This window comes from Euprymna scolopes, chromosome 46 (assembly GCF_053919585.1).
Source record: "Euprymna scolopes isolate OS-2025 chromosome 46, ASM5391958v1, whole genome shotgun sequence".
NCBI lineage: Eukaryota > Metazoa > Mollusca > Cephalopoda > Sepiida > Sepiolidae > Euprymna > Euprymna scolopes.
The window spans coordinates 216,680,837-216,704,586 of NC_136527.1; the positions used below are offsets into that span (position 1 = coordinate 216,680,837).

A 23,750-nucleotide genomic window follows, 5' to 3' on the forward strand; every position below is an offset into this window, starting at 1 on the left:
CATTTTCCGTTATTGTTGGAAAAAAGTTGTTCATTTCTTACTGTGTTCTTAATTAAATATTACTTTTCTAAATGTCCTTACTCTTCAACTCTCGACTGATAATTTCCAAAAACGATTCAGTTTTAGGCATAAAACACATAGAAATGTTATCTCGCGTTTGTGTCTGCAGTTATTTTGTTTGAGAGTAAACAAGAAAAATCGAGATTACTTTATTATATAGATGATTTTATGAGAATACATCAAAAAGGAATTAAATTACAATCAATCAATCAAGACCTCCACTCGTGATTTAGGGTTTCCTTCCGATAGTTCATAAGGCACCCATCAAAGGTGACAAAAGTTCCCAAGAGATTCTACTGCTTTTTCAGAACATAGTTTTTCAAGAAAATATATAGGAAGAGTAAAATGTTTTGTTTGAAAGTAAACAAGAATAATCGAGATTACTTTATCATATAGATGATTTTATGAGAATACATCAAAAAGGAATTAAATTACAATCAATCAATCAAGACCTCCACTCGTGATTTAGGGTTTCCTTCCGATAGTTCATAAGGCACCCATCAAAGGTGACAAAAGTTCCCAAGAGATTCTACTGCTTTTTCAGAACATAGTTTTTCAAGAAAATATATAGGAAGAGTGAAATGTTTTGTTTGAAAGTAAACAAGAAAAATCGAGATTACTTTATCATATAGATGATTTTATGAGAATACATCAAAAAGGAATTAAATTACAATCAATCAATCAAGACCTCCACTCGTGATTTAGGGTTTCCTTCCGATAGTTCATAAGGCACCCATCAAAGGTGACAAAAGTTCCCAAGAGATTCTACTGCATTTTTAGAACATAGTTTTTCAAGAAAATATATAGGAAGAGTGAAATGTTTTGTTTGAAAGTAAACAAGAAAAATCGAGATTACTTTATCATATAGATGATTTTATGAGAATACATCAAAAAGGAATTAAATTACAATCAATCAATCAAGACCTCCACTCGTGATTTAGGGTTTCCTTCCGATAGTTCATAAGGCACCCATCAAAGGTGACAAAAGTTCCCAAGAGATTCTACTGCATTTTTAGAACATAGTTTTTCAAGAAAATATATAGGAAGAGTGAAATGTTTTGTTTGAAAGTAAACAAGAAAAATCGAGATTACTTTATCATATAGATGATTTTATGAGAATACATCAAAAAGGAATTAAATTACAATCAATCAATCAAGACCTCCACTCGTGATTTAGGGTTTCCTTCCGATAGTTCATAAGGCACCCATCAAAGGTGACAAAAGTTCCCAAGAGATTCTACTGCATTTTTAGAACATAGTTTTTCAAGAAAATATATAGGAAGAGTGAAATGTTTTGTTTGAAAGTAAACAAGAAAAATCGAGATTACTTTATCATATAGATGATTTTATGAGAATACATCAAAAAGAACTCAAATGCCGGAATAAAATAAACGTGTCATTTATTTTCTGTTGAGAAATGAAAATCTTCGGTGTACACGTGTTCATTCAGCCATTGACGACTACGCGTGTGGAAGGAAAGGGGAATGCAATAGAGAAACGCGAAGTGGCAAGTCGGCCTGTAGAAAGAGAGGGTTAAGCTCAGTAGAACGTCGCGCACATGTAATTATTAAATGTCCTTACATTACTTTATCATATAGATGATTTTATGAGAATACATCAAAAAGAACTCAAATGCCGGAATAAAATAAACGTGTCATTTATTTTCTGTTGAGAAATGAAAATCTTTGGTGTAAACGTGTTCATTCAGCCATTGACGACTACGCGTGTGGAAGGAAAGGGGAATGCAATAGAGAAACGTGAAGTGGCAAGTCGGCCTGTAGAAAGAGAGGGTTAAGCTCAGTAGAACGTCGCGCACATGTAATTATTAAATGTCCTTACATTACTTTATCATATAGATGATTTTATGAGAATACATCAAAAAGAACTCAAATGCCGGAATAAAATAAACGTGTCATTTATTTTCTGTTGAGAAATGAAAATCTTTGGTGTAAACGTGTTCATTCAGCCATTGACGACTACGCGTGTGGAAGGAAAGGGGAATGCAATAGAGAAACGTGAAGTGGCAAGTCGGCCTGTAGAAAGAGAGGGTTAAGCTCAGTAGAACGTCGAGCACATGTAATTATTAAATGTCCTTACATTACTTTATCATATAGATGATTTTATGAGAATACATCAAAAAGGATTAAATTACAATCAATCAATCAAGACCTCCACTCGTGATTTAGGGTTTCCTTCCGATAGTTCATAGGGCACCCATTTTCCAAGCCGCGGAACTTTTCCGAGTCGCTGAAGATGACGATGAACTGTTGTATGTTTGGATGAAAGTTTAACAGCCAATTGTTCTACTGATATTGCCGGATTTTCTTGAAGCGATGACACGAGTCGATCTTCATCAAACTCAACTGGACGCCCCGATCGCTCCTCATCTTCGAGCGTGAATTGTCCGCGTTTGAACTTTGTGAACCACCGTCGGCATGTTCTTTCATTTATGCTGCTTTCGCCATAAGCCGAGTGAATATTACGCGTCGCTTTGGCCGCAGAGTTGCCTTGTTTGAATTCGTAAAGCATTATGTGTCGTAGATGTTCCTTCGATACGATCATCTTTGGGTTTTTTTCAACGACGAAATTTTTATTCGTTTTTCCTGAAAAATAAATTTTAATAAAGTTAAATATCTTAAAAAAAATGTCAATATATATATATATATATATATATATATATATATATATATATATATATATATAAAAAATAAAAAGGAATAAACCGTATTATGTGTTCATCAACGTTTCGTCTTTATTTCGAGACTTCCTCTTTCGTTCTTTGATAAGGAGTATGTGGATAAATTGATGATTTTGGGTCTAATTTTTTCTAACCTGGAATTGTTGTTCCCTGGGGGCTTCCTAAAAAATGGTGGGAGTTGTTTGTTTCCTTGTTTCGAGGAGTGGTGTGTTTTAGGGTGATGTGATGTCTCCTTGTAAAATGAGTGTTGTGTACAATATTGTGAGGGTTCAGTGATAAATGATTGAATTGGTTGTCGTTATATGTTTTTTGTGTTGGATATATATATATATATATATATATATATGATGAAAATAATGGAAATAGTATTCCGACAAAATAGAGAAAATAAAAAGGAACAAACCATATTATTTTAATATTTAATTTTAATTTAATTTTTAATTTTAGTGACGTCATATAGTCATATATGAACATTATTTAACTGTGGACACAGGTTAACTTTCTCACACCATTCAAACACCCCCTGTAATAATTAACACATAATCTCAATCAATAAATTACATAAAAAATACTCATTTCATTTCTGTTACAAACTTATATTTAAATTTCAACAGATATATCTTTTTTCCAATAAGAATATTAACTGCGTTCATAGTTTTAAAATTACATTAACGACTATATGACGTCACTAAAATTTCCTTCTCTTTAACAGCGCCAGCCCTCCCCCTCCTTTTTGAATTTCCAACGTCTTTTTCCGGTTCTCTGAAATAGAACTGCATCACACTGTGCACATGAAACATTTTCAAATATTTTTACTGGTATTTTTTGTTTCTTAATCTCATTCATCCAGAGGAAGTCTCGAAATAAAGACGAAACGTTGATGAACACATAATATGGTTTGTTCCTTTTTATTTTCTCTATTTTGTCGGAATACTATTTCCATCATTTTCATCATATATATATATATATATTTATATTTATGTTTTGTCTTTTAACAACTCTTGTTGATATTTTCTTAATAAACTGTACGTTTCAGTTGACCTATATTATTTTGCCCTATAAATATTTTTGCGCCTTTTAACATTTCCTGTCTGGGTCATTTTGACATTTGTTTTTCTATTTTCTATTTAATTCTATCACCATTTAATTTTTTTCCTCTTCTTCTTCCCTGATTTTTTTTTTTTTTCCTTTTTCTTCCCTGATCTTTCTTATTTATATTTATGTCTCGGCAGCAATGATAAAAGCATATCTTATTTTTCTTTTATTAATATTATTGAAATTTTTCACCGTTTCCCTTGTACATATTTGTGAATTATTCCATGGACTTCGGCCTTTTGGATTATTTTGGACTATCTTCCAATTATGGGATTTCCTTGGATTTTACTTGTGCAAATTGAAATTCAATTAACTTTCTTGAAGTTATATTTTTGGATTTTACCGTCATTGGATTATTTATCTTTCACCAGACTATCCATTCACGTGTAATCACCTTTTTCTTCACCATATTCCCTCTGCTTCACTTTTTTGTTATCAAGTAAGATCTTTGACTTACTTGCAGTTTCATCAAATACTTTTGTATGCAAAATCCGATCCCGCATTTTGCTAATTCCTACCCTCTGATGAGAAGGAGAGTATTTCTTCGAAACTCTGCGGATTAAGGACTATCCATTTATCTAGTGTTTCCTTTTCAGATTAAATATGTTTTTAACTCTTTTTCAAAGTGTTTTTTAACATATTTTATTAACTGTTTGTTCTTATATTTATTATTATTTATTGCATCGATTCTATCTAATTCTGGGTTCTAGCTTTATCGTGAAAGGTGTGTGTGAACGGGTATTTATATATCTATCTATAATCTCCTCATAATGTCTAATATGTGTAGAAAAAGAGGGCTATTCTTTGTAGGGATGTGATGTCCCTCAACAAATAAATCATGTCTGGGGAGTTGGCTAATTTCACTTAATGTTTGTAGATACGATATCTACCGTCTGCATATCAGCAGTAACTATCTTAGTTGTATAGGACGTGTTGCTTGTCACATCATAGAATGTAGAACTGGATAAAAATATAAGAAATTAAAAATCGAGGCATGGCCAATAGATTGCGCAGTGGCCCATATGGTTAGGCTGTCAGTATTGTAGCACGTCACTGATGGGTATGCATTGTCTGTTGTCGATGCAATTTCTCGATTCTGTCTAATTCTATAATCTCCTCTTAATGTCTAATATATTTATATATATACATATATATATATATACTAGCGGGGGTATCCGGCGTTGCCCGGGTGTTTGTAGGTGTGTGTGATGTTAAATAAAAAAGAACCCGGTAGGATCGAACCCGAAGCCCTGAGGCGAAGTTTGAAAATAAAATCGGCCAGCCAGAAGTAGTTAGTGAAAGATGTTTGAATTTATTTAAGTAAGAACCAAATTGACAGGTGCGCGCCCGGAAGTCGTCGAGCATGACAACGACGTAGGTTTGTTTGTTATAAGCGAAGTAAAAAAAGAAAACAACGTTTTAATTAAGCGGAGTGGGGGTAATCAAAACATTGAAAAAAAAACTAACGTAGGGCAAACGAACGATGAAAACAGAAAACGAACACGTGAAAAATGGCTTAAATAAGCCTGTTTTGATATTAAAATTTAAAAAATCGGTGGGTACCCGGGTGTTTTTGGGTGTGTGATCGGGGTGGATAAGCGAAGTAAAAAAAACAAACAGAAAAACGAACGTTACGTGAAAAATGGCTTAAATAACACTGGTTCAATATTTAAATTTAAAAAATCGGAAAAAAAAAGACATGTCACACCACGATTCGAACCCAAAACGTTTAGATAATGAACCAACACGCTAATCAACTGACCTAACATGATGTACATGAAATTTGTTCAGTTTTTCAACTATTTAAAGTAAATCAGGTCATGACGTCATCTGGCGTAGAACCGCTCGTCGTCACGAGAAGACCGTTTTTGTTGACCCCCCTGTCGAAAATTGTCGATTTCAGGGTGAAAAAATAAACGTTTTTGGCCAATTTTTCGATATTTTTCGAGTGAATGATGGAGCTTCGATATGATACTGAGTTTGTGAATTTTCGTCGTGTCTGTCGAAAATTTTTAGCAGACACAGAAACATACACACATACATACATCTTCGCTTTTATATATATAGATAATTTTTTCTCTTATTGGTCATTTACCTTGGATCTCTTCATTACAGCCGTTTTGTTAATGGGATGACAATTCTATGATTTTATGTTTTCATAGAAATTTTCCTCCCATTAACTCCTCAGATACGATTTCCATCTGATAAATAAAAATAAAAGTTAATTTGTACATGATAAACCTGGTGCGTTTGTTAGAGAATATATATATATATATATATATATATATAGAGAGAGAGAGAGAGAGCGAGGAAAATAAAAAAATTACAATATAGGTATATACTAATGCATATTACATCAAGTAGGGGTGAGGGATAAATATGTTCTTTATACTAAATGTTATTTTTTTTATTTGATTGCGATACTTTTTTTGGAATGAATTCAATTATTCATACGAAAGTGCATTTTTACCTAAATGCAAGTTGGGAAAAACAAATAAACACATTTCTAAAGCAATGGTGGAAACACTAGAGAAAGAACTCCAATCTAAAGTTCTTCCCATTCTGGGCCGAAACTATAAATCTGCGTGTGGAAAGGTTGGATTATTCATTTAGATTTATGTAATAATTGATCTCAATGACAGTCTTCAGTGTCATGGCTACTTGAGCGAATGAATTCACCAGTAGGACTAAAAGAAAGTCATTTTTGGGCTCATGGACTTTAAGTGTCTGAGGGAGTGGCACTCGTCTGACAAGACGTTGCAATCATCATTTAGATCAATTATTACATGCTTCCAGCATTTCAAGCCTGCACACGTCACAACTTTTCCATCGCCACAGAACCATTTTTATAGACAAATGCCTGAGGGAGTATCTATACAAAGATGATGTTACAGAGTCTTAGCTTTGTACGACAGCTAAGTCTCTCTCTCGGTTCAAAATGTTGAGATCATATATATATATATATACATATATATATGTATGTATATATATATATGTATAATATATATATATATATATATATATATATATTAAATTGTAATTCAATGAATTTTAATTTTATTTCGCTCCTGTATAGTGTACGACAATCATATCTATATATGATGATTGCGACGTCTTGTCAGACGAGTACCACTCCCTCAGAAACTTAAAGTCCATGAGCCTGAAAATGACTTCCATCGCCACAGGACCATTGTTATAGAGGGAGTATCTATACAAAGATGATGTTACAGAATCTTTGCTTTGTACGACAGCTAAGTCTCTCTCTCGGTTCAAAATGTTGAGATCCAGCAACAAGCAAGAGCAAGATGCACAGCAACAAGTTAAACTGCAGACCAGCTTAATGCGGATACTGGTCTCCCGCTTTATGGTTTTTTAAATAAGAGATTTGCTTCTCCTACAAAGATTGCCTTCACCACGGCTTACGGAAGCTCTCTCCACCCCAACACACACACAAACACACATGGTGCTAGTTGGCCGTTGACCCCGAAAAAGGGTTCATTCGCCGTTTGCATTGTTACCAATTTTTAGGATGTTATGTAGCAGGGGTTCCATATTTAACGATGATGAGGGAAAGAAGACATTTATATATATATATATATATAATATAAAATATATTTTAGTCATCGACATACAGACCTGTTTCGTTGTTTCACAACTCATCAGTGCCGCTAGACTAACACCTCTCCCAAGCCGAGGATCGAACCTAGAACCGCAATTTGTTTACAAACAAAACGTTTGAGCCCTCTACGAGTAGCGGACGGATGTTTATTTAAATACGCATTTGGACAGTTTAATTTCGGCCACCGATTCCGTAGTCAGGGGGTAGGACTGCCAACTGTCATCACGACGGTTCTAGGTTCGATCCTCGGCTTGGGAGAGGTGTTAGTCTAGTGGCACTGATGAGTTGTGAAACAACGAAACAGGTCTGTATGTCGATGACTAAAATATATTTTATATATATATATATATACAGTTCTTTTAGCACATATTTAGAGGAGAGGGTTTCAACTTGGATCTACATAGTCTAAATGTTCTACCTTTCGTCTCTAAGGGACTCTCCTCTCCAGCTGATTCTCTCAACTCTTGGAGACTTCATTTTTTTTTTTTTTTTTTTACACAGTGATCACCACTTATCAAGGCCCAGAAGCCACTCAGGGATGAGGGTTATTGCAAGTACATTACGCTAGTGTGGAGATTTGATGAAGTGTTTACTTAAGGGGGCGGTCCATTAGGAATTTGTTAACATTGGACTTGAAGACATCCAAGTTGTAGTCCGGTGGGAAGCAGACGGACGGAACAGGGTTCCACAGGCGTGCAGTTCTAAGAAAGAAGCTTTGTTCATGGAATCCGCATTTTGATTTAGGCACAGATATAGACTGGGGAAAATTTTTCACAGTGGATTCAGCAAGACGGGTGTTTTTCGTGAAAGATTGGCGAGGGGGGACCAGAGATTGGAGTTCAGACGAGCACCTGCCATGGAAATAACGATAAAACAAGGACAGGCTCGCAACGTCTCTTCTGTGGGAGAGAGGTTCCAGGGTAGAGAAAAGGGCATCCCCCACTAAGCCACGAAGTCTATTTTGTACTCTGTCAAGGCAGGATAGGCTGTTTTTAGCAGCTCCTGCCCAGATATGGCAGCAGTATTCCATCCTTGGACGTACTTGGCTTTTATATAGATAGAGAATTGCATCAGTAGTGAGATATCTTCTGAAGCGGTAGAAGGATCCCACCATCTTTCCAGCAACCTTGGCAACAGACTTGATGTACGTGTTCCATTTCAGATCAGGAGTAAAGGTCAAACCCAGAAGCTTGTCAAACCACGGGGCCTCACCCAGACGAGAGCCATTCATCACAATTGATGCCAGATGGGGATCAGAGCGTTGATAATGTAAGGATAGGAGTTTGGTTTTAGATGCATTAAAGGTAATCAGCCACATCTTCCCCCACTGAACCACATGCTCGAGATCAGAGGAGAGAGAATCAGAGAGAAGTTTGTCATTTACGGCCTTTGATGTGTTGCCGTAGATGGTCGTGTCATCAGCATAGATGTCAACGAATGATTTTAGTATGTGTTTAGGGAGGTCATTGATGTAGATCAGGAAGAGAGTTGGGCCCAGGATTGACCATTGCGGGACTCCAGCATTAATACTGCAGGTCTTTGATTTTTGTCCATCAACCACTACTCTTATGAGCCTATCTGAGAGAAATGATTTAATGATTGAGAAAACATTTCTAGTTATACCGTAGCTGGAAATCTTGTGAAGTAGACCCTTATGCCATACCTTGTCAAAGGCCTTTGATATGTCAAGGGCAAGGTCCCTACAAAGGAAGCCTTTGTCAAGAGATTCACTAATGCTGTGGGATATAACTGTCAGCACATCTGCGGTAGATCTTGCAGAGCGGAAACCATATTGTGTGTCACTAAGAATTAATATGGACTGGGTGATATATAAAGCAAGTTTTTAACACATATAAAGAGGAGGAGATACATAATTTTCGAAGGGTTACACATTATAAGACAAATTCAACTTGTATCTACATGGTTAATCTTCTAGACATCGCCTCTAAGGGGACTCTCCTCTGACTATGTCAACTCTTAGCAGGGGTTCATATTTAAAGATGACACGGAGTCAGGATGAAAATAAAGCGTTCTGTTCGAAATCAATGTAATTCTTCTATCAAGAAGGCAAGTTGAAGGTAAAGGGGATAATGCACTCATTTCAAAAGAGCTGTCCTCCGTTGTATGTGGGAATGACATTAAGGCATCTTGGGGAAAGTTTAAAACTGCAGTGTATGACTCTACTAAAGAGTCATTAGGATATGTTCGAAGGAAAAACCAAGATTGGTTTGATGAAAATGATCCAACTATCGTCCCACTGCTCAATAACATGCATTCAACCCATCAAGTATGGATTACTGACAAAAATTCCTCAGTGAAACACAAGGCTTTCAGAATGGCCAAAAGGTTGGCACAATCTCGGCTCCGGATAATGAAACAAAACTGGCGGGAGCAGAAAGCTGAAGCCTTACAAGATGCGGCGGATAGGTGTGATTTTAAATCATTCTACCAAAATCTCAAGGGGGTGTTTGGTCCCATTTTAAGGGGGGGCATCTCCAATATTTTCGTCGGATGGCATTCTCCTCACTGATAAGAAAGAAATTACTAAGCGCTGGGCTGAACACTTTTTAATACAGACATAACGATAGAGTGTGATATAATGCACAGTTCTTTACGAAGTCTCCTCTGTCAATTCTCAGCAGAGTTCATATTGGGGCACATATATAATGGGACACATGTAATACAGACATAACGATAGTGATGATGAGGAAGAGAAAACATTTATGTCATTGTACGTCGTTCTGATAGACAAGATACAAATGTTACACACTCTTACAGTATCGGGGAATGTTGGTCAGATCATAATTTGATCAGCTCCACAGTCAGTTTCCCACCTGACTACAACTTGGATAGTTCAAAATCTTGAGATCCAGCAACAAGCAAGAGCAAGATAGCCAGCAACAAGTTATCTGCAGACCAGCTTAATGCAGGTACTGGTCTCCCGCTTTATGGTTTTTTAAATCAGAGATTTGCTTCTTCTAGAAAGGTTGCCTTCACCACGACTTATGGAAGCCCTCTCCACCCCAACATACACATACATACACACAAACACACATGGTGCTAGCTGGCCATTGATCCCTAAAAAGGGTTTAGGCACAGATAAAGAGTGGGGGGATTATTGATAGTGTTTTCAGCTAAACGAGTGTTTCTTGTGAAAGTTAGGCGATTGGAGACCATAGACTGAAGCTCAGTCGAACACTTTCCATGAAAATAACGATAAAGCAAAGACAAACTCACAACATCTCTTCTGTGAGGAAGAGGTTGCAGCGAAGAGAAAAGGACATCTCCTACGAGGCTACGAAGTCTATTTTGAACTCTATCAAGGCAAGCCAAGTCCTTTCTAGCAGCTCCTGCCTAGATGTGGCAACAGTATTCCATCCTTGGACGTACCTGGCTCTTATATAGATAGAGAATTGCATCAGCAGTGAGATATCTACCGGATCGATAGAAAGATCCCACCATTTTTCCAGCGGCCTTGGCAACAGATTTGATGTATGTGTTCCATTTAAGATCAGGAGTAAAGGTCAACCCAGAAGCTTGTCAAAACTTGAGGCCTCCTGAAGATGAGAGCCATTCATTTCAATTGATGCCAGATGTGGATCAGAATGTTGATGATGTAAAGAGAGAAGCTTGGTTTTAGATGCATTAAAAGTAACCAGCCACTCCTTTCCCCATTGTACTATGTGCTCAAGATCAGAAAGAAATTACTAAGCGCTGGGCTGAACACTTTTTAACACAGACATAACGATAGATAGAGTGTGATATGATGCACAGTTCTTTACGAAGGTTTAAAAAATGTTCATTATAAGATGATAAACACAATTACCTTTCGTTCGCGATGAAGGATGTGACACAAGGTAACCATTACAACATAATGATGACTTCTATATTCATCTGATCTGATTTGCATCTACAAAGTCTAAATGTTCTCCCCTCGCTTCCAAGGGGATCAACTGAATAACTGACTGGCTCTCTTGCTCTGACTGACTTTTTTTCTTGCTCACTGACTAAAATCCAAACCCATAATATGGAGAAATGTCCTTTGTCTATGACGTCAGAAATGTGTTTTTCAAATGTGACCAATTTCACATGGCTGGAAAAATTGAGGATCCTTCTATCGATCCAGTAGATATCTCACTGCTGATGCAATTCTCTATCTATATAAGAGCCAGGTACGTCCAAAGATGGAGTACTGTTGCCACATCTTGACAGGAGCTGCTAGAAAGGACTTATCCTGCCTTGATAGAGTTCAGAATAGACTTTGTAGCCTTGTGGGGATGTCCTTTTCTCTTCCCTGCAACCTCTTTCTCACAGAAGAGATGTTGCGAGTTTGTCTCTGCTTCATCGTTATTTTCATGGCAGGTGCTCGGCTGAGCTCCATTCTATGGTCCCCCCTCTCGCCAAACTTTCACAAAAAACACCCGTCTAACAGAAAACACTATCACTAATTCCCCCCACTCTTTATCTGTGCCTAAACCTAAACGTAGATTCCATGAACAAAGCTTCATTTTTAGAACTGCACAACTATGGAATTGTCTTCCGTTTTTTTGCTTTCCAGCTGACTACAATATGGTTGTGTTCAAGTCTAACGTAAACAAGTTTTTGATGAACCGTTCCATATAAGTTAATGAATTTACCGAATCTCCATTACTAACGGTTTCTATATTGTCCAGTTTCTGCTGTACACTCTTTAACCCTTATCCTCGAGTGGCGTCTTGGCCTTGATAAGTGGTGATGCCTATGTAAAAAAAAAAGGGTTTGTATTACTGTACACATAGATTCGAAAAAGTTGTCAAAAAACAAATATATAACAAATAAATGTTATCAAAGGCAAGATAAGTTACTTTTCTACCAAACTGGATATATGTAGAAGTGTAAGCCACTTGGAGCTTCAGATGGTCTGCTGTTACACACAAGCCCTGGTAGGTGACTTGTTTATAGTAGACAGTTCCACAGAACAAAATATTCTTACCGTGTCGAAACCCGGGAAAAGAACATGTGAAATTGCTCCAGAAAAGGTTTAATATTTATGAAGCAATTCTGGTTCCTGATTGGTTTGTAGCAGAACGTGAATAAATTTGATTCGTCAGTTCTTAGCAGCATCGTTTATAAATAGAATCGTCCGACTGTGTGGGATCATACCCCATTATAGGATCAAAATATTGCAACAATATATTTTTTGTGTTTTTATTCAATGTAACATGTTTATTCAGCTCGAAAAGCATACAGTGTTTACCGATGCATTGGAAAATTCAAGATGGCGTCTTATTCTCTCTTTAACACGGTAAGTGTGGGAAAAGATGTTATAAATAAAAAACCGGATAAAATACTGTTAAAAAATCGCTCAATATATGTTACCGTGACATATATTAGGCGGGTTTTTAATAGTATTTTGTATAGTTTTTTATTTATAACACCTTTTTCCATACTTACGGTGTTAAAGAGGGTGTGAGACGCGATCTTGAATTGTCGAATACATCGGTAAACGCTGTATGTTTTTCGAGCTGAATAAACATGTTACATTGAATAAAAACACAAAAAATATATCCAGTTTGGCAGAAAAGTAACTTATCTTGCCTTTGGTAACATTTATTTGTTATATATTTGTTTTTTTGACAACTTTTTCGAATCTATGTGTACAGTAATACAACCCCCCCCCAAAAAAATATGATTTAATTTGCATTGTTCAATTTTATTAATATTCCAATTGCTAAAAGAAAGGACAATCAACTCTTTTTCCCGATATAAACAATTTAATAGAATTTAACAATAGATTCCATTTCTAAACTTTGCCTACAGGGTTCGATTCTAGGCTTATCCTAATCTCATTTGCACTTATTTAGTATTATTCTTATTTACATGAAAGGGGACAGCCCTTTTCCATGCAACACATGGAAAGTACCTTTTTTTTTATATGGGAGTCACCACTTATCAAGGCCCGGAGGCCACTCGAGGATAAGCCCTTTTCCATGTAACACGGATTGCAAAAGGACTAAAACTACTGTTTCATTGAAGCAACCTAACAGTAGATGTTTCCCCTGATAGTAGCCCCCTACACCAAAGTGGCAATGTGCCTTGTTTGGGGTGAAAATGTAATAAAAAAAAAAATATCCTGTGTACCAATAAAGTTTGTTTTGAATTTTACAGGTAGGGTTTGTTGTTTTGTGATTGTCTCATTTCTTGCCTTCAACAGAAAGCATCGAACGTGTTAGTTAAAGTTCCCACCGAGGAAATCAAGCGTGCCCTTGTAAAGGCTTATGGGATGGATTTGTTCAGGGCATTTGAACAATTCACCACCCGCTGCCTTCGGTTAGGGTTAGGGTTAGGGTTAGTGATAAGTGGTGACCACCATGTAAAAAAAAAAAGAAAAAGATTCTCTACAGTGCAATGTAGACTACAACGTATTGTGAACTAGCTCACTGGACCAACGGAGTGACCTCGAGGAAATCAAGCGTGCCCTAGTAAAGGCTTATGGGACGGATTTGTTCACAGCATTTGAACAATTCACCACCCGCTCCCTTCGGTTAGGGTTAGGGTTAGTGATAAGTGGTGACCACCATGTAAAAAAAAAAAGAAAAAGATTCTCTACAGTGCAATGTAGACTACAACGTATTGTGAACTAGCTCACTGGACCAACGGAGTGACCTCGAGGAAATCAAGCGTGCCCTAGTAAAGGCTTATGGGACGGATTTGTTCACAGCATTTGAACAATTCACCACCCGCTCCCTTCGGTTAGGGTTAGGGTTAGGGTTAGTGATAAGTGGTGACCACCATGTAAAAAAAAAAAGAAAAAGATTCTCTACAGTGCAATGTAGACTACAACGTATTGTGAACTAGCTCACTGGACCAACGGAGTGACCTCGAGGAAATCAAGCGTGCCCTAGTAAAGGCTTATGGGACGGATTTGTTCACAGCATTTGAACAATTCACCACCCGCTCCCTTCGGTTAGGGTTAGGGTTAGGGTTAGTGATAAGTGGTGACCACCATGTAAAAAAAAAAAGAAAAAGATTCTCTACAGTGCAATGTAGACTACAACGTATTGTGAACTAGCTCACTGGACCAACGGAGTGACCTCGAGGAAATCAAGCGTGCCCTAGTAAAGGCTTATGGGACGGATTTGTTCACAGCATTTGAACAATTCACCACCCGCTCCCTTCGGTTAGGGTTAGGGTTAGGGTTAGTGATAAGTGGTGACCACCATGTAAAAAAAAAAAGAAAAAGATTCTCTACAGTGCAATGTAGACTACAACGTATTGTGAACTAGCTCACTGGACCAACGGAGTGACCTCGAGGAAATCAAGCGTGCCCTAGTAAAGGCTTATGGGACGGATTTGTTCACAGCATTTGAACAATTCACCACCCGCTCCCTTCGGTTAGGGTTAGGGTTAGTGATAAGTGGTGACCACCATGTAAAAAAAAAAAGAAAAAGATTCTCTACAGTGCAATGTAGACTACAACGTATTGTGAACTAGCTCACTGGACCAACGGAGTGACCTCGAGGAAATCAAGCGTGCCCTAGTAAAGGCTTATGGGACGGATTTGTTCACAGCATTTGAACAATTCACCACCCGCTCCCTTCGGTTAGGGTTAGGGTTAGGGTTAGTGATAAGTGGTGACCACCATGTAAAAAAAAAAAGAAAAAGATTCTCTACAGTGCAATGTAGACTACAACGTATTGTGAACTAGCTCACTGGACCAACGGAGTGACCTCGAGGAAATCAAGCGTGCCCTAGTAAAGGCTTATGGGACGGATTTGTTCACAGCATTTGAACAATTCACCACCCGCTCCCTTCGGTTAGGGTTAGGGTTAGGGTTAGTGATAAGTGGTGACCACCATGTAAAAAAAAAAAGAAAAAGATTCTCTACAGTGCAATGTAGACTACAACGTATTGTGAACTAGCTCACTGGACCAACGGAGTGACCTCGAGGAAATCAAGCGTGCCCTAGTAAAGGCTTATGGGACGGATTTGTTCACAGCATTTGAACAATTCACCACCCGCTCCCTTCGGTTAGGGTTAGGGTTAGGGTTAGTGATAAGTGGTGACCACCATGTAAAAAAAAAAAGGAAAAGATTCTCTACAGTGCAATGTAGACTACAACGTATTGTGAACTAGCTCACTGGACCAACGGAGTGACCTCGAGGTAATCAAGCGTGCCCTAGTAAAGGCTTATGGGACGGATTTGTTCACAGCATTTGAACAATTCACCACCCGCTCCCTTCGGTTAGGGTTAGGGTTAGGGTTAGTGATAAGTGGTGACCACCATGTAAAAAAAAAAAGAAAAAGATTCTCTACAGTGCAATGTAGACTACAACGTATTGTGAACTAGCTCACTGGACCAACGGAGTGACCTTGAGGAAATCAAGCGTGCCCTAGTAAAGGCTTATGGGACGGATTTGTTCACAGCATTAGAACAATTCACCACCCGCTCCCTTCGGTTAGGGTTAGGGTTAGGGTTAGTGATAAGTGGTGACCACCATGTAAAAAAAAAAAGAAAAAGATTCTCTACAGTGCAATGTAGACTACAACGTATTGTGAACTAGCTCACTGGACCAACGGAGTGACCTCGAGGAAATCAAGTGTGCCCTAGTAAAGGCTTATGGGACGGATTTGTTCACAGCATTTGAACAATTCACCACCCGCTCCCTTCGGTTAGGGTTAGGGTTAGGGTTAGTGATAAGTGGTGACCACCATGTAAAAAAAAAAGAAAAAGATTCTCTACAGTGCAATGTAGACTACAACGTATTGTGAACTAGCTCACTGGACCAACGGAGTGACCTCGAGGAAATCAAGCGTGCCCTAGTAAAGGCTTATGGGACGGATTTGTTCACAGCATTTGAACAATTCACCACCCGCTCCCTTCGGTTAGGGTTAGGGTTAGGGTTAGTGATAAGTGGTGACCACCATGTAAAAAAAAAAAGAAAAAGATTCTCTACAGTGCAATGTAGACTACAACGTATTGTGAACTAGCTCACTAGACCAACGGAGTGACCTCGAGGAAATCAAGCGTGCCCTAGTAAAGGCTTATGGGACGGATTTGTTCACAGCATTTGAACAATTCACCACCCGCTCCCTTCGGTTAGGGTTAGGGTTAGGGTTAGTGATAAGTGGTGACCACCATGTAAAAAAAAAAAGAAAAAGATTCTCTACAGTGCAATGTAGACTACAACGTATTGTGAACTAGCTCACTGGACCAACGGAGTGACCTCGAGGAAATCAAGCGTGCCCTAGTAAAGGCTTATGGGACGGATTTGTTCACAGCATTTGAACAATTCACCACCCGCTGCCTTCGGTTAGGGTTAGGGTTAGGGTTAGTGATAAGTGGTGACCACCATGTAAAAAAAAAAAAGAAAAAGATTCTCTACAGTGCAATGTAGACTACAACGTATTGTGAACTAGCTCACTGGACCAACGGAGTGACCTCGAGGAAATCAAGCGTGCCCTAGTAAAGGCTTATGGGACGGATTTGTTCACAGCATTTGAACAATTCACCACCCGCTCCCTTCGGTTAGGGTTAGGGTTAGGGTTAGTGATAAGTGGTGACCACCATGTAAAAAAAAAAGAAAAAGATTCTCTACAGTGCAATGTAGACTACAACGTATTGTGAACTAGCTCACTGGACCAACGGAGTGACCTCGAGGAAATCAAGCGTGCCCTAGTAAAGGCTTATGGGACGGATTTGTTCACAGCATTTGAACAATTCACCACCCGCTCCCTTCGGTTAGGGTTAGGGTTAGGGTTAGTGATAAGTGATGACCACCATGTAAAAAAAAAAAGAAAAAGATTCTCTACAGTGCAATGTAGACTACAACGTATTGTGAACTAGCTCACTGGACCAACGGAGTGACCTCGAGGAAATCAAGCGTGCCCTAGTAAAGGCTTATGGGACGGATTTGTTCACAGCATTTGAACAATTCACCACCCGCTCCCTTCGGTTAGGGTTAGGGTTAGGGTTAGTGATAAGTGGTGACCACCATGTAAAAAAAAAAGAAAAAGATTCTCTACAGTGCAATGTAGACTACAACGTATTGTGAACTAGCTCACTGGACCAACGGAGTGACCTCGAGGAAATCAAGCGTGCCCTAGTAAAGGCTTATGGGACGGATTTGTTCACAGCATTTGAACAATTCACCACCCGCTCCCTTCGGTTAGGGTTAGGGTTAGGGTTAGTGATAAGTGGTGACCACCATGTAAAAAAAAAAAAAAGAAAGATTCTCTACAGTGCAATGTAGACTACAACGTATTGTGAACTAGCTCACTGGACCAACGGAGTGACCTCGAGGAAATCAAGCGTGCCCTAGTAAAGGCTTATGGGACGGATTTGTTCACAGCATTTGAACAATTCACCACCCGCTCCCTTCGGTTAGGGTTAGGGTTAGGGTTAGTGATAAGTGGTGACCACCATGTAAAAAAAAAAAAAGAAAAAGATTCTCTACAGTGCAATGTAGACTACAACGTATTGTGAACTAGCTCACTGGACCAACGGAGTGACCTCGAGGAAATCAAGCGTGCCCTAGTAAAGGCTTATGGGACGGATTTGTTCACAGCATTTGAACAATTAACCACCCGCTCCCTTCGGTTAGGGTTAGGGTTAGTGATAAGTGGTGACCACCATGTAAAAAAAAAAAAAGTAAAAGATTCTCTACAGTGCAATGTAGACTACAACGTATTGTGAACTAGCTCACTGGACTAACGGAATGACCTCGAGGAAATCAAGCGTGCCCTAGTAAAGGCTTATGGGACGGATTTGTTCACAGCATTTGAACAATTAACCACCCGCTCCCTTCGGTTAGGGTTAGGGTTAGGGTTAGTGATAAGTGGTGACCACCATGTAAAAAAAAAAAAAGAAAAAGATTCTCTACAGTGCAATGTAGACTACAACGTATTGTGAACTAGCTCACTGGACTAACGGAGTGACCTCGAGGAAATCAAGCGTGCCCTAGTAAAGGCTTATGGGACGGATTTGTTCACAGCATTTGAACAATTAACCACCCGCTCCCTTCGGTTAGGGTTAGGGTTAGTGATAAGTGGTGACCACCATGTAAAAAAAAAAAGAAAAAGATTCTCTACAGTGCAATGTAGACTACAACGTATTGTGAACTAGCTCACTGGACTAACGGAGTGACCTCGAGGAAATCAAGCGTGCCCTAGTAAAGGCTTATGGGACGGATTTGTTCACAGCATTTGAACAATTCACCACCCGCTCCCTTCGGTTAGGGTTAGGGTTAGGGTTAGTGATAAGTGGTGACCACCATGTAAAAAAAAAAAAAAAGAAAGATTCTCTACAGTGCAATGTAGACTACAACGTATTGTGAACTAGCTCACTGGACCAACGGAGTGACCTCGAGGAAATCAAGCGTGCCCTAGTAAAGGCTTATGGGACGGATTTGTTCACAGCATTTGAACAATTCACCACCCGCTCCCTTCGGTTAGGGTTAGGGTTAGGGTTAGTGATAAGTGGTGACCACCATGTAAAAAAAAAAAAAGAAAAAGATTCTCTACAGTGCAATGTAGACTACAACGTATTGTGAACTAGCTCACTGGACCAACGGAGTGACCTCGAGGAAATCAAGCGTGCCCTAGTAAAGGCTTATGGGACGGATTTGTTCACAGCATTTGAACAATTAACCACCCGCTCCCTTCGGTTAGGGTTAGGGTTAGGGTTAGTGATAAGTGGTGACCACCATGTAAAAAAAAAAAAAGAAAAAGATTCTCTACAGTGCAATGTAGACTACAACGTATTGTGAACTAGCTCACTGGACTAACGGAGTGACCTTGAGGAAATCAAGCGTGCCCTAGTAAAGGCTTATGGGACGGATTTGTTCACAGCATTTGAACAATTCACCGCCCACTCCCTTCGGCCAGGGTTAGGGTTAGGGTTAGTGATAAGTGGTGACCACCATGTAAAAAAAAAAAAAGAAAAAGATTCTCTACAGTGCAATGTAGACTACAACGTATTGTGAACTAGCTCACTGGACCAACGGAGTGACCTCGAGGAAATCAAGCGTGCCCTAGTAAAGGCTTATGGGACGGATTTGTTCACAGCATTTGAACAATTCACCGCCCGCTGCCTTCGGCCAGGGTTAGGGTTAGTGATAAGTGGTGACCACTATGTAAAATAAAAAGAAAAAGATTCTCTACAGTGCAATGTAGACTACAACGTATTGTGAACTAGCTCACTGGACCAATGGAGTGACCTCGAGGAAATCAAGCGTGCCCTAGTAAAGGCTTATGGGACGGATTTGTTCAGGGCATTTGAACAATTAACCACCCGCTCCCTTCGGTTAGGGTTAGGGTTAGTGATAAGTGGTGACCACCATGTAAAAAAAAAAGAAAAAGATTCTCTACAGTGCAATGTAGACTACAACGTATTGTGAACTAGCTCACTGGACCAACGGAGTGACCTCGAGGAAATCAAGCGTGCCCTAGTAAAGGCTTATGGGACGGATTTGTTCACAGCATTTGAACAATTCACCGCCCGCTGCCTTCGGCCAGGGTTAGGGTTAGGGTCAGTGATAAGTGGTGACCACCATGTAAAAAAAAAAAGAAAGATTCTCTACAGTGCAATGTAGACTACAACGTATTGTGAACTAGCTCACTGGACCAACGGAGTGACCTCGAGGAAATCAAGCGTGCCCTAGTAAAGGCTTATGGGACGGATTTGTTCACAGCATTTGAACAATTCACCACCCGCTCCCTTCGGTTAGGGTTAGGGTTAGGGTTAGTGATAAGTGGTGACCACCATGTAAAAAAAAAAGAAAAAGATTCTCTACAGTGCAATGTAGACTACAACGTATTGTGAACTAGCTCACTGGACCAACGGAGTGACCTCGAGGAAATCAAGCGTGCCCTAGTAAAGGCTTATGGGACGGATTTGTTCACAGCATTTGAACAATTCACCGCCCGCTGCCTTCGGCCAGGGTTAGGGTTAGGGTCAGTGATAAGTGGTGACCACCATGTAAAAAAAAAAAGAAAGATTCTCTACAGTGCAATGTAGACTACAACGTATTGTGAACTAGCTCACTGGACCAACGGAGTGACCGCGAGGAAATCAAGCGTGCCCTAGTAAAGGCTTATGGGACGGATTTGTTCACAGCATTTGAACAATTCACCGCCCGCCACCTTCGGCCAGGGGAGACCGTGGATGAGTTTCTGACGGATTTGCAGCAGCTAGCACGTGGGGTTGGTGAAATGTCATCCGAGTGTTGGATAAAGGGAGCCTTCGTGAATGGATTGCTATTCCATGCAAAGAGACCTTTGCGAGCCTCAACCCGAATGGACAAGCTGTCATCGAAAGAGCTGCTTGAGAGGGCTCGAGCCGTGCTGATGGATACCAGAGATGAGGAGGTTGTCGCTGTGGTGCAACTTCGAGAGGCCGCATGTGCACCTACAACACTGTTTACAGCTAGCGAGAACAGCAGAAGTGTTAACTGCTTCAGACGCGGGGGCCCAAAACATTGGACCCGTGATTGCCTTTTGTTGCTGTCAACAACCCGGAAGCCTAGCGGACTGCTGTGTCACAAATGCAAAAATCGGGACACCTGGCTCGCGTGTGTCCGGGAAACAGACTAGGGTAGGAAGTTACAGCGCCAGTCATCCCCCCAGATCGTCCTTAAACAAGGTGCTGAAATATGGCCAAATATGGCCAACGTGACTTACTACCACATTAAACTTGCAGAAAAGTATTTTTTCAGTATCATGAAAACTAATTGCCGACCCCAATTTTGAATGCGATATTCGTCTTCTGCATACCCAGAAACCCCTGGAGAAGTCTTTTTTAAAGGTCGGTTTTGTGTTGGTCTACCAGGCCACAATGGTTTGATATCCATAAAAAGGTGGATATAAAGTAGGTGCTCATTTTACGTGAATTTAATAAAGAAAAGTGATCCCCCACTTTTAAAACTTATTTTTTTCTCCACATCTTAGAAACTTGTTGTTTCTTGGAATTTTAAACATTAATTTTAAATTGTAATTTTTAAAACAACAACATTAGACATAACGCTGTCACCTTTTGGAGTCTCGATAATCGTTCAAAACTCGAAAATGAATAAAAAAAATAAGTAAATATTATTGTAATATGAATTGGATGGATTTTTATCATTTTTTGTTTAAATTTCTAATTTTTGAGCGATTATCGAGACTTCAAAGACACGACTCACACATATATCATGAAAACTAGTTGCTGACCCCAATTTTGAATGCGATATTCGTTTTCTGCATATCCAGAAACCATCAAAGAAGTCTTTTTTAAAGGTAGGTTTTGTGTTGGTCTATCACAGGCCACAATTACCAAATTTCATATTAAAAAATAGCGTGGTAAAATGAATGGATATGTACCAAGTATAGTTTTATAATAAAAAGGTTTCGTTTTCCGGTTCATTTTCAGGTCAGGACGTTTCGCTTTTTCCGTGTTTCGTTTTCCGGTTCTGTATTTTGTCTTTTGTTTTTTTAATTATTGAATTTCAAAATCTCTAAATTTAACGCGAAACCTTTTTTTTTTTTTTAATGGAATTAAATTTTCTTCATATTTTTTGGGTACTTAGACATTTGTGAACCCACGATTTCCACGAAGTGACTCGGGTGTGTCCGGCGGATAACGGGAAGAACCGGAAACGGTCGACAAGTAAATTTCTGCATATTAAGACATTTTTTTTCTAAAATATTACTTTATGAATTTGAGTGGTCGTCGCAATTCTTAAAATGTATAAAGAGTTTATAATAAATTGTTTTTTGCTTTTTTTGTTTTGTTTTGTAATAAAGGCTCGCCCGGCCGTTTCCGGTTATTTCCGTCATCTGCCGAGCACATCCGCGTAATTTCGTGGAAAATGAAGAAAAAAAAAAAACTTACCGTTATTCGTTTGATTTCGCAAAATTAAACTCAAATTTCAAGTAAAATTCTGTCATTTTAAAAGAAGAGTTTACAAGGGAGATAATCAGTCCAGCACAAGCCCTAGATTATGTTCATAGTCAAGATTGTCTTCTCCTTTTGACTTCCGGTTTCGGTCCCTGTTTATATTGGTGATCTTTTAAACCGACGCATTTCAGGTGAAAACATTATTAGGTACTTATGAGTAGAAATTAGTATAAATTCATGAAATTATGAAAAATGGTCCCGTAGAAAATAATTACAAGAAAAAAGGGGGGGTATTACTATACACATAGATTCGAAAAAGTTGTCAAAAAACAAATATATAACAAATAGATGTTATCAAAGGCAAGATAAATTACTCTTCTACCTAACTGGATTTTTTTCAGTGTTTTTATTTAATGTAACATGTTTATTCAGCTCGAAAAACATCCAGTGTTTACCGATGTATGTATTGGAAAATTAAAAATGGCGCCCGACTCTCTCTTGAACGCGGTAAGTTTGGGAAAATGAGTTAAGAATATAAAAAAATATACAAAATACTGCCAGAAACTCGCTCAATGTGTAACCGTGACAAAGGCTGACAATTCCATTCCAGGTCCCTGTTTCCCCAACAGTACTGACGTGCAGAAGTTCAAGTGTAACGTGAACCGACATCTTGCTGCCCAAATCCCTACATAGTACCCCAGTAGTTGTTGCCCCTGATAGTAGCCCTCTACACCAAAGTGGCAATTTGCCTTGTTTGGGGTGAAAATGTAATAAAAAAAAAATAAAAAAATATTCGGTTGGTTTCTAACAGTATTTTGTATATTTTTTTATTTTTAACTCATTTTCCCAAACTTACTGTGTCCAAGAGAAAGTCGGGCGCCATTTTTAATTTTCCAATACATTGGCAAACACTGTATGTTTATCGAGCTGAATAAACATGTTACATTAAATAAAAACACTAAAATATTATTTAGTTAGGTAGAAAAGTAATTTATCTTGCCTTTGATAACATTTATTTGTTATATATTTGTTTTTGACAACTTTTTCGAATCTATGTGTACAGTAATACAAACCCAAATATCCAAGTTAAATTGAATTTTTATCATATCTTCTGCTTATTAAATTATTGGATGAAAGTACAGAATAGTTAACATGCTCCTCTCTACATTAAGAATGGCTTTCTTAACTTTTAAGGTAACGATTTCTAAAAAAATTACAATTTAATAAAAAAAAAACAAAAAAAAAACGGTTATTTTTACTACCTAAAAACAACCCCAACTCGAAGAGGGAGGCAGTGGGGAGGTGGGGGGGAAGGGAAGGAGAAATTTGCACGTTGAAATGAAATCCATTTCGCTAACTTTCAAATTCGCTTGATACCTGAGTCCCACCCCTCCCCCACCTCATGACAGTTTTTAACGTAAAGT

The 23,750-nt window shown here is 38.7% G+C and overlaps 1 protein-coding gene across 4 annotated transcripts; it reads right to left on the bottom strand.

The window, feature by feature from the left end:
• Positions 1-115: 115 nt before the first annotated feature.
• Positions 116-22,463, bottom strand: LOC145271068 (histone-lysine N-methyltransferase SETMAR-like). 4 transcript variants are annotated; one of them, XM_080126616.1, is made up of 2 exons: positions 22,321-22,463; positions 116-2,663 (listed from the first exon to the last, which is right to left on the bottom strand). In XM_080126616.1, exon 2 carries the CDS (start codon positions 2,620-2,622, stop codon positions 2,215-2,217), a length of 408 nt encoding a protein of 135 aa, XP_079982742.1. In that variant the 5' UTR covers positions 2,623-2,663; positions 22,321-22,463; the 3' UTR covers positions 116-2,214. The 4 variants fall into 4 exon arrangements, with proteins under 4 accessions (XP_079982742.1, XP_079982740.1, XP_079982743.1 ...); XM_080126614.1 differs by lacking the exon at positions 22,321-22,463 and adding an exon at positions 21,660-21,812; XM_080126617.1 differs by lacking the exon at positions 22,321-22,463 and adding an exon at positions 7,891-7,964.
• Between the last annotated feature and the right edge of the window lie 1,287 nt (positions 22,464-23,750).